At 36.4% G+C, this 14,483-nt stretch overlaps 1 protein-coding gene across 1 annotated transcript; it reads left to right on the top strand.

The window, feature by feature from the left end:
• The first annotated feature begins 2,971 nt into the window (after positions 1-2,971).
• Positions 2,972-13,164, top strand: slc25a27 (solute carrier family 25 member 27). The gene is made up of 10 exons (XM_053504587.1): positions 2,972-3,060; positions 3,149-3,245; positions 3,359-3,550; positions 9,649-9,733; positions 9,980-10,102; positions 10,179-10,291; positions 10,392-10,476; positions 10,555-10,647; positions 12,845-12,947; positions 13,067-13,164. The coding sequence occupies exons 2-10, from the start codon at positions 3,161-3,163 to the stop codon at positions 13,136-13,138; spliced, it is 951 nt and encodes a 316-aa protein (XP_053360562.1). The 5' UTR covers positions 2,972-3,060; positions 3,149-3,160; the 3' UTR covers positions 13,139-13,164.
• The last annotated feature ends 1,319 nt before the right edge of the window (positions 13,165-14,483 follow it).

The following is a 14,483-nucleotide window of genomic DNA, read 5'->3' as shown; positions in this document are numbered from 1 at the left end:
ATAATAATCACTTTATTTCAAGCCATGTCTGTGGCTTCCTGCATGTACACGGTATACACTGGAATTGCGCTAGATGGCGCTATCTGTTTAGGCTACACCAGAGTCAGAATCAGATTAGTACAATGAAGCCCAAAGGTAGTGAGGCAAAGGTAAATTTCAATCATATTCTCTCTTTTTTATTAATAATAAGAAAAAGAAGAAGAAGAAGAAGAATTTGCTATTGTATACAATGAAATTGCTATACAACAATCAGCCTTTAGTATGTTATTCTCTAAAACCTGCTGGATCCGGCTGGGCATAAAGTAGTGATGGAATGTTTGGATCATTATAGTGACACGGTTCTTTGAATCTCGTTTATCAAAATAAATGAATGTTTTTTTGAGTCATTTAGTTCATTCCATTCTTTTGATAAGAATTTTTTTTTTCCATGAACAGACGCCCAACATACACAAATTTAGGGTATTGATAAAAAAAGTACAATAGAGGTTTTGCGATGCTTTGTGCAGGTGCGCACAGTTAAAAATGAAGGAATCACTCTCTGAGACTCATTCTTCTTAGTCACGTTAAAGACTCGTTCAAAAAGAACAAATTGTTCATGAACAACCCATCACTAGATAAAGTCAAAAAGACTGCTTGATTGCTTCCTGAAGATCATGTACAGAAATTTTTTACCAAAGAATTTCTCAATTTACTTGAGAATTCCCTAGTTTTTTATTTTTATTTTTAAAGTTACTCACTCATTGCTTATACCGCTTGATCCTGTATACAGGATCCTCCAGGTTCTTGGGTTTCCTCCAACAGTCCAAAGACATGCAGATCATGCCAACTGGCATTCCCATTTGCCTAATCTGCATGTCTTTGGATTGTGGAAGGAAACCCACCAAGCACAGGGAAAACATCCAAACGCCATGTGCACAGACCCGAGAATCGAACCTGGCCAGGAATCGAACCTTGAAACTGGAGGTTTCTAAACTGTCTCAATTATCCTGCACCATGCTCCATTTCCACAAAGTAGGTTTCACATATTTAAATACATATAAATTTTATTAAAACAAGTGTTCTCTTCATTTTGAATAGTTGAATAGTTTAATTAATTCGTGTACCATCTGGCAGATATTAAAAGACTATCTATGCCTGCACAGACAGATTAAGGAACAGCTTCTTCCCCAGGGCCATGGCTGCAGTGAACCAGTCTTTCGGAATCTCTCCATAATTGCCTGCCTGCAGTGAACAGACTCTCATATTCTGTGCTACAGTATCTCCCCATAATACCTACAACCACTACTTACAGAACAACTACACTGGAGCATGATATCACTGGCACCCAAATTACTATTGTCTGCTGCTGTGTACTGCAGAATACTGGTCAGACACAATGTTGCATACAACAGATACTGTACATTACATGGACAATATTGTTTTTACATATTGTATTAAAAATATCTAATCTCTGATTAGAGATTTCAACTTAACTGTTTACATCAACGCTGGTCCGATAAATTTTACATGCATAAAAATATGAAATTGTTGACATGTACAGTACAAACAGGTTCTGACCACTGTGAAGCATTTATTCATTTAGCTTCACGGGATAGACATCATGCGGGGCCTGATGTCTATCCCAGGAGACCTTGAGCACAAGGCGGGGTAAACACAAACACACTGTGGCCAATTTGGGAACAACAATTAACCTAATCTGTATGTCTTTGGACTGTGAGAAGAAACCGAAGAACCTGGGGGGAAGCCCACAAAGTGCCACACACACACACACACACACACACAAGAAGCGAGGCCACTGCACTAACCACTTGTGATGGGTCATTTGGAACTACTGTATTTGTTCTTTTTGAACGCGTCTTTATCGTGACTCAGTGAGTCTAGTGAGTGATTTGTTTATTTTTTACTGGGCACGCATGTGCAAAGCATCGTAAAACCTTCGTAGGTTAGGTACAGGAAACAGAAATGAATAGTTACCTCACTACATTAAATTAAATTACTTTTCATTCGTTCAGTAGTTTTTATTGCACTGCATAGCATCTATTGGAGTCATGTGACAAAAGAACAAATGATTCAAACTAGAAGATATGAGAGGTGATCTGCTCATTCTGTTTATCATAATATGTCTTTAGCTGCATTGTGAAATTTTTATTAATGGAACTATAGACAAAATTTGTGTATGTAGATGTGTTGGGGGGTCTATTTATTGAAATTGCAACATTTAATTTTATTTCTGAGCAAAAGAACAAAATGAACTAAATGACTTGAAAAAAGATTACTGTAGTTTATTTTGATGATCGAGATTTAAAGAACCAAGTCATTAAAATGATACAAACTTCCAAACATCACTACTAACCACTAGGCAAAACAACAACAACAACAACAACAAAAAGCATAAATAAAAAAGAAGAAGGATTTTCCCCCAAATTTGATGTTAGGCTTCCAATTTTTTCCCATAAAATCCACTTTCTGAGTGAATTCAGTCTAATTTATGACTGGTTAAATGCTTTACTATGTGCAAAATGATGAGCTCCACTTCACTTACAGTTACTCTCATACGGGGAACATATGCACATAATGAATATATTCATTCCAACAAGCAAAAAACAATCAGATCACGTATTTACATAATAAACACTTAATTTTCCTACAGTACAGACTATGAGAGGGTTACACCACCTCTTGACATACGTGACGTTTATTTTGAAATGTCTTCCCTGAACACAACAGTTTTTTGTATTTGCGCTGTAAAGCAGTTACGCATGTATGCACACATATGTAGTTGACAGTAATGATAAACATTGTTAAACGATGAGCCAGTTTCACACGCGTACATTACATTTTTTATAAGCACATATGTGGAGCATGATATTTTTTTAACCATATATTTTTATTTGAAATCGTGTTCATTAAAAACCGAGCTCCCGCGCGATAAACTGGGAAATGTAGTTCATTGTTCCGTTCACAGCATTGAACGTAAATGGTTGGTGAACTACACTTCCGGTGTTTAACAGACTCTCTGTCCTAATGCTAGTCGTGTAGACACTGGATCGGTATATTCAGGTTGGTGAGTTGTCAACGCTTAACAAAACCCTGACAGAGGTTTGTAGTATGTGTAATATTTTTCATTTGATAATATTCCATTTAACAGCTGACACATGCGATGGGACTCGTGCAAGAAATCTCAAACTGGCCTAAAGTATCAAAGTTCACTGTGTCTGCATGTGCTGCCAGTGTGGCTGAACTGGGTAATAAAGTTACTAAAATGCTAAATATTCTGCACATTTTGATTCAGTAATTTCTGCTTATTCATAAATATCACTATTTCTAATTGTTGTTTTTTTTGTCAACTTCAAATTAGTAACGTTCCCTCTTGATCTTACAAAAACGAGGCTTCAAATACAAGGTGAAAATGCTCCTGAGAAGCTCAGCAAGAGTGGAAGTGTAAAGCCTGTGTATAGAGGAATGCTCCACACAGCTGTGGGAATAGTGCGAGAAGAAGGACCACTAAAATTATGGCAAGGGGCAACACCTGCAATCTTCAGACATATAGGTAACCTTCAGCTCTATAACTGCGAATTAGTTGGCCGGTGAACATTTAAAGTTTACTGTGATGAAATAAATATAATGTAAAGCTTTGCAGTGAATTAAAATCTGATTTCCAGATGCATTTTTTTGTGCACGTCAAAAATTTGAACACACCTTTCTATGGACCAATTCTATGGTCTTTTCTTATTTTTGTTTCTTTCTACATTCTGTGAAACAGGGCTGAAGGCATCCAAAAAATGCACTAACCTTCTTTGAACAATTGATAATATATCTAATCATAATGAATCTAATCTTAGGTGCTATTAATTTGTGATTTTTAAAGCTTGTAGCTCTAAATTAACTGTTAAAAAACATGTATTTATAGTTTTTAAAAAATGTATTTTAGTTGATTAAAATCTGCAGTGTCAAGTGACCAGCATAAAATATATTTTTTTACATTTTAAAACACACTGTAGTAAGTGTTCTCTTATTTTTGTTCCTCATGAGCGTTAAATGACCATCAACTGTATAACTTTTATTGTTATAGTTTACAGTTATAGTATAGTAGTTTACATTTTTATAGTTTCTTTCTGATTTTAATACAATTATATGTTTAAATATGACATTAAGCTATTCATAAAAATGGCAAGTGGTCAGCCAGGCAAGTCCTACCATTGAAATTACGGATCAAAATAGGAAAATGTCTACTATGTTACCCAGTAGGCTAGATTAATCAGTCATTATTATGTCATTATCACCACTATTAGTGTGTATATATGAACATATCCTTAAAAAGATGATTGATTTGATTGATTTATGCACATGTGTATATATACACACTGATAGTGATAATAATGGCATAATGATGACTTTCATGAAGACCAGGTGGAAAATATATATATATAGTTTTTTTTTTTTAATTTGTGTACACACACTTATATATGACACACATTCCTATGGGCACGATCACTTACATTACTTTCTCTGTTGTTTTAAATAGATAACAGCAGGGGAGACATTCTGAAGTATGGGGATTGCTGTTGTGATGGTTGGGATGCTAATCCTGCAAGGATATTTAAAAATGCAAAGAAAAGCATAGCACGGATATCTTTACAATGTATTCAACGGGAAAATGTACATACTTTGATGCTGGTCACTTGGTATTTGGGCAAATCATTTTATGGTATACTGTGAGGTATACTGTAGGATGGGTTGGGTTGGAAACATACAAAATATCTTATGATAATCCATCCAATCCAATAAATAAATTTAATAATAATATTTAAACTTAAAAAAGTAGTTGTTAAGCTGTTCTGAGAAAAACAACTGTCAATAAAAAAAACACTTTGTATATACAGTAGCAGAATACAGGTAGATTAAAGAACCCTTAAAACTGCACTTTATTTAAAAAAACTGTAAAGACAAATAGTTTGTCAGTAACATTGATAACAAACTGAAAAGATAAAACCCCACCATTCAGTTGACCTAGCGGTGGCGTTTGTTTAGGCAGACCCAAGGATATACAGCCAATTGCCTGGCAGCAGCTCAGTGCATTTAACCACGTAGACATGGTCAAGACTGAGTTTAAATGTGGAAGAAAGGTGCGTTAAGGTGCACTTTGAACGTGGTATGATTGTTGGTGCCATACAGGCCTGTCTAAGTATTTCCAAAACTGCTAATCTACTGTGATTCACACACACAACCAGCTTTAGGGTTTACAGAGAATGGTCTGAAAAAGATAAAATATCTAGTTCCCTAGGTGAAATGCCTTGTTGATGCCAGACTGGGTCAAGCTGATAGAAAGGCAACAGTAACTCAAAAAACATATTATTACAACTGAGGGATGCTAAAGACCACAACATATCACGTCAACTCTTCAGGCATCGGGTACTGGGTACTGGGTACCACTCCTTTTACCTAAGAACAGGAAACTGAGGCTTGCAGGGGCTCACCAAAATTGGACAACAGAAGATATGTTGTCTGGTCTAATGATTCTCTTACTGTGACATTCGGATGGTTTCATACTAAATGTGATTGCCTGTATTTTCTGTGTTAAATGGTTTTCAACATCATTAAGCACTACTTGCCTTTCTGTAACATTTGTGGATTTAGGGGGGTTTAGCATTTGGTCATTTGCTCCAAGCTTTAGATCTGATATTTATCACCTCAAAAGTGTTAAAAAAATTAACAAAAGTATTGACAAACACTACATAAATTCCCAACTATGTGTATATTACCTGTACTAAATTGCAGCCTTCTGCGATTATATAATTGCACAGGTTTTACTATTTTGATCACTGCAGACCAGGAACATTTCACAAAAGTGGTTTTATACTCCTCAAGCCATCACAATTTGGCCCTTGTCAAAGTTAAATGGCCACAGTACAGCCATGGTAATGCTCAGTACAACACTTATGTAATATTGCTTTATTATATAAGAGTTTATATAAGTGTTGACAGGTCTATGAAAGGTTTTCAGACACAGCAGGATGGTGACTGATAATCTGTTGCCACCCTCCGTGAGTTAGAGTGCCCTGCCCTTCCCTTGTGCACTGCAGAGCTGTCTATGGTGCTGAACACACGTTTTGTGCTCTATTTTTCAGTCAAGTGCAGAGTTGTCAGATGGTAAGAGGCACAGTCTGTAATTATTATTTTATTCATAATTTTTCATATATTTATTATATAAATACTATACTAAACAGGTGGAATTTAAATCAATTACTCACACATACACATGCCAAAAGAACGGGTTTATGCTCTGCATCAAACACGGTAATGAAATAATAAAATCATATGCTTGGTATAACAAGAGAAGAGAAATAGCAAAAATTGTGTATTTAGGGAAAACACAGGCACTATTTTGTTCTTAATTTTTTTGACAAACTACACTAAAGTAAGTAAATATTACCATGCATTTATACTATGGACAAGGACACACGTTCATAGTCACACATACCCACACGCAGCTAGAGCAAGGGCCAACCTCGAGTTGTGAAAAATAAACTGCCAAAACATGTAGTTCCTCAAATGTCCATTGGCGGATGGGGCCAAAAGCAAGTCAATCCCCCTAGACTCCCTGTTAAAATGTCAAAATTTACAACAGAAATAAACATTTGGAGCCTGATACAAATATGGTTTTGATGTTAATAGCTAGAGTTCCTATTTATGAATTTTTATGTTACACATTAGTTAAAATTATAGTAAGACATAAAGTTATGCATAATTAGTTGCAGGGATGATTAAATTGACAGCTGCACTGCAGATAACGAAACGCTAGCTGTCTGCTACAGTATCTCACAAAAGTTAGTACCCCCCTTACATTTCAGCAACCACTTTATTATATGTTCTTAAGGGATAATACCATAGAAATGAAAATTGGATATATTTTAGAGTAGTCAATGTGCAGCTTGTATAGCAGTACAGATTTACTGTCCTTTAACAGTAACTCAACATGCAGACTTTAAATAACTGGCTAAACTCACTTTAGTGAGTGAGTATATGCCACCACTTTAGCTAACTGGAATTTTTGTAGTTTACCTTATCACAAGAACTGCAGTTCACATAGGATGTGTAGGTTATGAATGATGGATTTTATTTAACTGTATTAGCATTTAAATTAACATCAGTCACCATAGCAATTTAGGTAAGATACAACTAAGCCGGCTTGCTTCTGGGTGGTAACTGAGTTAGGTAGGTGAGTTCCAAATACCAGTCAAGTTCCTTTCATTTTTCTCACTTGCCCATTTATGGATTAACAATGACCATTAGACTTTAGTCATAAGAGTGACATTAAAGTCTATGAGCTAGAGAGAGACAATGGCACATGGCTAAGTTACACCATGTTAGGACTTTTGAACAGAGCAGCAGTTAAGAGAGGTGGTAAATATTTCTGTTTATAAATGCTTTGTGAATTAAGGATTTGGTAAGAGCTAATAATAATCTTTGGTAATTTTTCTAAACTTACCATAGCAAAAATCTAAAGTTTCTCGCTTGCTGGGTGAGTTGATGTAGCTTACCTGGCATGCTACTCTTCGATGCATGGCTTTTTAGAAGTATGCAGATGGAAATAAAAATTTCTAATGAAAATTTAAAAAAGGTCAAAAAAAATCTTTTAATATGTAAATAAAAAATATAATATGGCAAAAGATTCATCACACAAGGATTGAATTAATGACACTTTATGACAGTTGTGTAATTGCAATGCAATGGCATTCAACTACATCATTCATTCATTCATTCATTCAATCATGACATGAAATATTTAGGTTTATGTTGGTTTAAACATGCATTAAAAATACAATTTAAACTACAAACGATCATGGCTTTATTTATTTATTTTCAATCCCCCTTTTGGTTTTTCTGAGTAAAACTTTTGTGACTTTGTTGAGCCTTATATATTTTTTTCTCCTGTTGTAAAGGTTGGAAATTTAGAGATAGTTTTGTAGAACTTAAGATATTGAAAAAAAAAACCAAGGGTGTCACTTCCTTAAAATATATAGCCATTAGAGTTTCACAATGGTAGGTGGTATGTTGATGGGGTAACTACAGTATATCCAGATACAGTGCATCTGAAAAGTATTCACAGCACATCACTTTTTCCACATGTCACAGCCTTATTTTAAAATAGATGAAATTAATTTTTTTTCTCAGAATTCTACACACAACACCCCATAATGACAACATGAAAAAGTTTACTTGAGATTTTTGCTAATTTATTAAAAATAAAAAAATTGAGAAAGCACATAAGTACGTAAGTATTCACAGCGTTTGCAAAATTGAGCTCAGGTGCATCCTGTTTTCCCTGATCATCCCTGAGATGTTTCTGCAGCTTAATTGGAGTCTACCTGTGGTAAATTTAGTTGATTGGACATGATTTGGGAAAGGTACATACCTGTCTATATAAGGTCCCACAGTTGGCAATTCATGTCAGAGCACAAACCAAGCATGAAGTCAAAGGAATTGTCTGTAGACCTCACAAATCTGGGGAAGGTTACAGAAACATTTTTGCTGGTTTGAAGGTCCCAATGAGCACAGTGGCCTCCATCATCCGTGAGTGGAAGAAGTTCAAAACCACCAGGAGTCTTCCTAGAGCTGGCCGGGCATCTAAACTGAGCGATCGGGGTGAGAAGGGCCTTAGTCAGGGAGCCCGATGGTCACTCTGTCAGAGCTCCAGAGGTCCTGTGGAGAGAGGAGAACCTTTCAGAAGGTGCAGACAAAAAAGAAGGGCAACCATCTCTGCAGCAATCCACCAATTTAGTAGAAAGGCACATGGCAGCCCTTCTGGAGTTTGCCAAAAGGCACCTGAAGAACTCTCAGACCATGAGAAACAAAATTCTCAGGTTTGATGAGACTCTCTGGCCACTGGCCACTGTGCTTATTCATCGAAGCAGTAGAAACTTTTCTGTAACCATGTTTCTGTACACATCTCTCTCACATTTGTTGAATAAAGGGGCTGTTTGGAATTTAACAAACTTAGCTTAGCTTGGCATCATGAAACCTGTTTTTAGTTGATTTTTGTAGTCTCTGGAAGTCAGGCAGAACTATGTGGATGTTAGGTTTTATTATTTATTAGATCAGTCTTCCTTTTAGTTGTTTTTTTATGTCTTCTTTGGACACTAAAAATGGCACAAAACATCTTGGCAGACAAAGCATGAGTGCAGACAAAAAAGTATGTGCTTCTCATAATTTTTCCATGAAGCGTGGCGCAAAAAAAAAAAAAAAAAAAAATGACAAAAACCTGTCCTGCATAGTTGAAGGTGACCTTTCAAGAAAACGTTCGTGGAATGGAAAAACAGCTGCATCCATACTGTATTGCTAATATTATCTTAGAATAAAGAAAACGGATCCATTAATGCTAAAGTTATCATTAAGTTAAGTGGAACTTGCAATAACAAATACCTAATTAATACCTTAAGGCGTGAGAGAAAATTGACCTCAGAAATCACCTTAAAATAGATTTTTTAAAATTAGTCATGTTATTGAGAGATCTTGCACCTTTTTTTTTTAAACACATAGCTTGTTGCTGTAGTTGGTTGCACCACATGGCAGGTGGTGCTGATGATTTTAGAACTAATGAAATGAAGGAAAGGTCTACATCCATGTTATAACCAATTTTTTTATTAGTTTATTCAGGGGGCAGGATGCTAGCCTACGAACAGCTCCGGGATTTTGTCTTGGGAAAATCGGAAGATGGCAGCTTTCCTTTTTGGTAAGAAGAAATTTGCCTTGTAGTCTTGACTGCTATCATACAGTCATGACCCGGAATTTTAATGCAGTGCAGGAGGTTATAATATATATATATATATATATATATATATATATATATATATATATTTCAATAGAGGTCAGACCCCTATTGGCATAGAGCCAGTTACTGCAATGATCATTACTGGTTACCAAATCAAATATGTGACATTTTACCTTTTGTGACATTTTACCTTTTTATTCGGTGCAGGAAGGCTGCATTTGCTGGCATGGTATCTGGTGCTCTTGGCCAATTCTTGGCCAGCCCCACTGATCTGGTTAAGGTACAGATGCAAATGGAAGGGAGAAGAAGGCTGGAAGGCAAACCACCACGGTATGCAATCCCAGTAGTGCTTAATGTCAAAATTAAGTCTAGACCATGTGCATTATGAGGTCTTTTTGTTTACCAGAGTTCATGGGGTTATTCATGCCTTTGTGAAGATTGCGCGGGAAGGAGGGATCCGGGGCCTCTGGGCTGGTTGGGTGCCCAATGTACAGAGAGCGGCTTTGGTCAACCTAGGAGGTAATGTAATGCAAATATATTTTAAACCATTTTAGTATACATAGTAATTTAATATGATGCAAGATCTTCTCTACTTGTGATTTTTATATGTGCCATTCAGACCTTACAACCTATGACAGCGTGAAGCACTTTTTACTAAGACATAGTTCTATAGGGGACAACTGTCTGTGTCATGGAATAGCAAGGTATGTTTTTTCCATTATATTTGCAGAAAAACTACAAGAAATACTATAAATATAATATCTGACGAATATTTTGTCCAGCACTTGTTCTGGTCTAGTAGCAGCTATGATGGGAACACCAGCTGATGTAGTAAAGACGAGAATAATGAACCAACCTTGTGATTCAAATGGAAGGCAAGTTTATTATAATATTCATAGCAAGTCAAGTTTGCTTTGATGTTGACATACTCATGTTTGTATGAGTAATAAACATACACTACCGCCCAATAGTTTTGGGTCACTTACAACTTGGTGTTGTTGTTGCTACATAATTACCTGATTCCATGTGTGTTATTTTATAGATTTGAAATCCCCAGTATTGTTGTGGAATGTAGAAAATAAATCACTAAACAAAAACAAAGAAATTTACAAGTGATCCCAAACTTGTAAGTGGTAGTGTAATGCTAATATGTATTATCTTTTATTCATTTTTAGAATCAGGAGATGATGGAGGTGTGCAGATCAGTGCAGACATGAGTTTATTTGAACATATTCAAATAATAGAATACAAAAGGACAGAACTAGAACAAAAATATGACAGAAACTCAGCTTTAGCATCAGTAAAGCATAAGCATAGTGTATCATCTCCACACCAAAACTTGAGAACTGAGCAGGAAAAACAGTGAACAGATGCAAGGTTCAGGTGATAAAGTCAAGACTGTGTGACTGTGCATGTGGGGTATAGTGTATGTTTAGGGTTGTCATCCAGCAGCCTTCAATGTGCCAATTAAAGTGCAAAGGGAGTCCAGGACAATCACGTAGATTAGAACTGCTTTTCCTGATTTTTAAGGTCCTAATCAAGGCAATGCCACCAGATGTGCGAGGAGGTGGGCAGCATTTTGGAACGGCAAGCTATGGTGACAGGAAACCTCCTTTTGCTAGGTTGTAGCTGGGAAATGCCATGCTAGCACTTGCCCTAAACACTTCTTGAAAGGCCACCGTATAAGCCACTGCTTAGTCTTGGCTTAAGCCTGTTGTGGGTGTTGAGCTGGAGCTTGAAGGTTTCGGGAGCCTTGCCTAAATTTGGCTTGAGTTTGTAGTTCGTGTCTTGCGTGGAAGTCTGGGGTCTGGGTATGGAATCCGGGCGAAATTATGGCATAGGAGCCTTGATGAGACTAATGAGACAGAGCATATACTGGGAAAGGCTGCCTTTTCTCCTCTAGTTGGGACATGGATGGGACAGGGCTATGTCTCAGGACAGAAAAAGACACCTCATTGGCCTTTGTCACTAGCCTGACTGGAATAGTACTAGGACTTGGGACAGGAGAGAATGCCTCCTGGCCTTCTGGGGAGAGCCTGATTGGTACCTGGTTTTCGGCTGGACAGCACTTTCAAGGGATCAGGAAACGGGACAATGTTCTTAAAGCTGGGATGTGGAGAGAGCATAATCCCAAAACCAGATGGCGGAGCAGGAGTGATGTCATTAGAACCAGCAGGTAGAGCAAGCATGACATCCTCAATTAGGAAGTGGGACTGTGTAGGCCATTTGGTTGACCTGCACAGGGTGCTAAGCTTAAACTGAGATGGTGTTGATCATCTGGTTGACCTCCACAGGGTGCTAAACTTGATGTGTGGAGCTGTGTAGTTGGCCTCACTATTAACCTCTGTTCTGTCAACATTCTGTGAGACCTTGATGTGGAAAGCCACTCTGATGGCCTCAACCTTGAGCTTTGTACTATTGACTTCCTCTGAGAGCTTGTTTCTGGGAGCCATCCTGTCGGCCTCACCATTGAGCTTCCCCTCTTCAGCTGACTTACCAATTGACACACTGGGTATTTAAGTCAATGAGATTCTCCATACTAGAATGTTGCTGGTCAACTACTTCCTGTGTTATGGCTGTTGAAGTTAATGTTGAAGACAATGATGCATGTTCAGGCATGGTCTGATTAAACATACTTGAATAATAGATCAAGCACAAAAGAACAGAATTAGATACAGGAACAGAAGCTACTGTATGATGGATGCTATGTTAATACTGTTAGCTGAGAATTGTCTGGGAAAAACAACAATAAACAGCTGCAAGAACTTAATAAACCAATCGAATAATAAAGTTCAGGTGATAACATCAAGATCATGTGATTGTGTGCATGGAAGGAGTGGCGTATGCTTGGAGTTGCAGTCTAGATGCCCTTCTCGCGGTTACGCAACACAGGCAAATGTTATTCTAGTTATTCTGTAGGAGTTATGTGATAGGACAGAGTGACATTAGATTTAAAACAGAGCATTAATTGTAGGGTCATAGTGGAGAATCTTACTCTTGGTATAAGCCAATACATCTTTTGTTTAATTTTAAGGAGTATAAAAAATATTTGTCCATATCTGATTTTTACAGGGGTCTCCTGTACAAGTCATCCATAGACTGCCTGGTTCAGTCTGTTAGAGCAGAGGGATTATTGACACTTTATAAAGGCTTCATACCAACCTGGTTAAGAATGGTACTATACTTATGACATGAACTACGTTTTTTTTTTTTTTTTTTTTTTTTAAATATAGATTGCACTAAATTTGGAAATAGTACTAATTAGAAATGAATTCTTTGTTTTTGTTCTTGCAGGCTCCCTGGTCTATGACATTTTGGCTAACCTTTGAGCAAATCAGATGTGCCGTGGGAATTAGTTCATTCTAAACATATCAATCAAAGAAGAAATAAAAATAAACTGTCAATATGAAAAAGAGAGAGTTTTTTACTTCCTTGCCTTAATTAAAATCACCTGAATCATGTTCTATAAACTGGCATGGATACTGACAGAAATGTGTTCAATTTTAAATTAAGTTAAGCGAAACAAACGTCATTAGAGTTTGCTTATAATTATTTAAGATAAACATGCCCGTAACTACCGAAACATTAAAAGACGAGTTCTTTTTACTACATTTGATTACAGAAACGAATATCATGTCTATTAATACAGTAGATGTAATCTAACAGAGGTAAATGGTAAATGTACATATGCTGTTCATATTGCTTCTAATTAAGTAAAAAAAAACAACAACAACAACCTAATAATGCAGTGGATTCACCAGACACATAAACCCTGGCTGAGAAAGAAAAACATGAACTAAACATGAATTAAACCCAGTTTTACATTCCTGCAGCTTTATTTATTGCAATAATGATAACGGTAGTGGGGATGGAAATCACCAGTCACCTCCTGTATTGATATTATCATGATACGTAGGTGCCAATTAGATTTGCAACGCTATAAGTTTAACGGTTTTATAAAGATCTTACTTTGATATTACCTCTTTCTTGATTTAGTTTTAAACTTTTTAAGAAAAAAAAGTCTTAGTTTTAAACTAAGAAAAAATAAAAGGCAGCATGTATCTCTGTCATTCTCCATAATTATTATTTGTAAACAAATTTGGAAGAAGAAAAAAATCACTCCTACTGATATCTCAGTATTTGATGCCAAATTGGTGTGAACTTTATGGTGGACAATTTGAAGAGCCTTCATCAGGAAGTTTGTCAGCATTTGGTACTATGTAAGAAATTTCAGGAGTAAAAAATATTTACTATGCCAAGCTTGACCTGTTCACGCAGGCTTTCTTTACCCTAAAAAATTGTGAGAACCATTTACATTAAACCATGGGAAGGGGGATGCAGACGAATATGCACTGGAAACTACTGCCTTAATATGGCTATAAATATGCCGTTATGTTTAAAGATTAGTTTTTAAATTTTGTTTTTTTTGTGTGTAAAAATATAACAAATATCATCAAATCGTAGCCTGTCGCAGTACAAGGAAAATACAGCGTTTTACAAACAACATATACCTTTTTATAACTGGCAAAAAAAAAAATGTGTGCAATACTAATTACTTTACTGTTTTTACATAATTTAAGAAAGTAAGTCACAGCCAGGATTTGCTAATCATCAGCAGGTGTGCAGATCCTCTATAAAAGCTGAAGGTTTTGGCAGTTTGCTGGTCTGGAGAATTCAGGTGTTCACAAGAGGGAAAGTCCTAAGCAAAGGT

Source organism: Clarias gariepinus, chromosome 9 (genome assembly GCF_024256425.1).
Source record: "Clarias gariepinus isolate MV-2021 ecotype Netherlands chromosome 9, CGAR_prim_01v2, whole genome shotgun sequence".
NCBI lineage: Eukaryota > Metazoa > Chordata > Actinopteri > Siluriformes > Clariidae > Clarias > Clarias gariepinus.
Note: the sequence above shows the minus strand (reverse complement) of the source record. Positions and strands in the feature narration are given on the sequence as shown.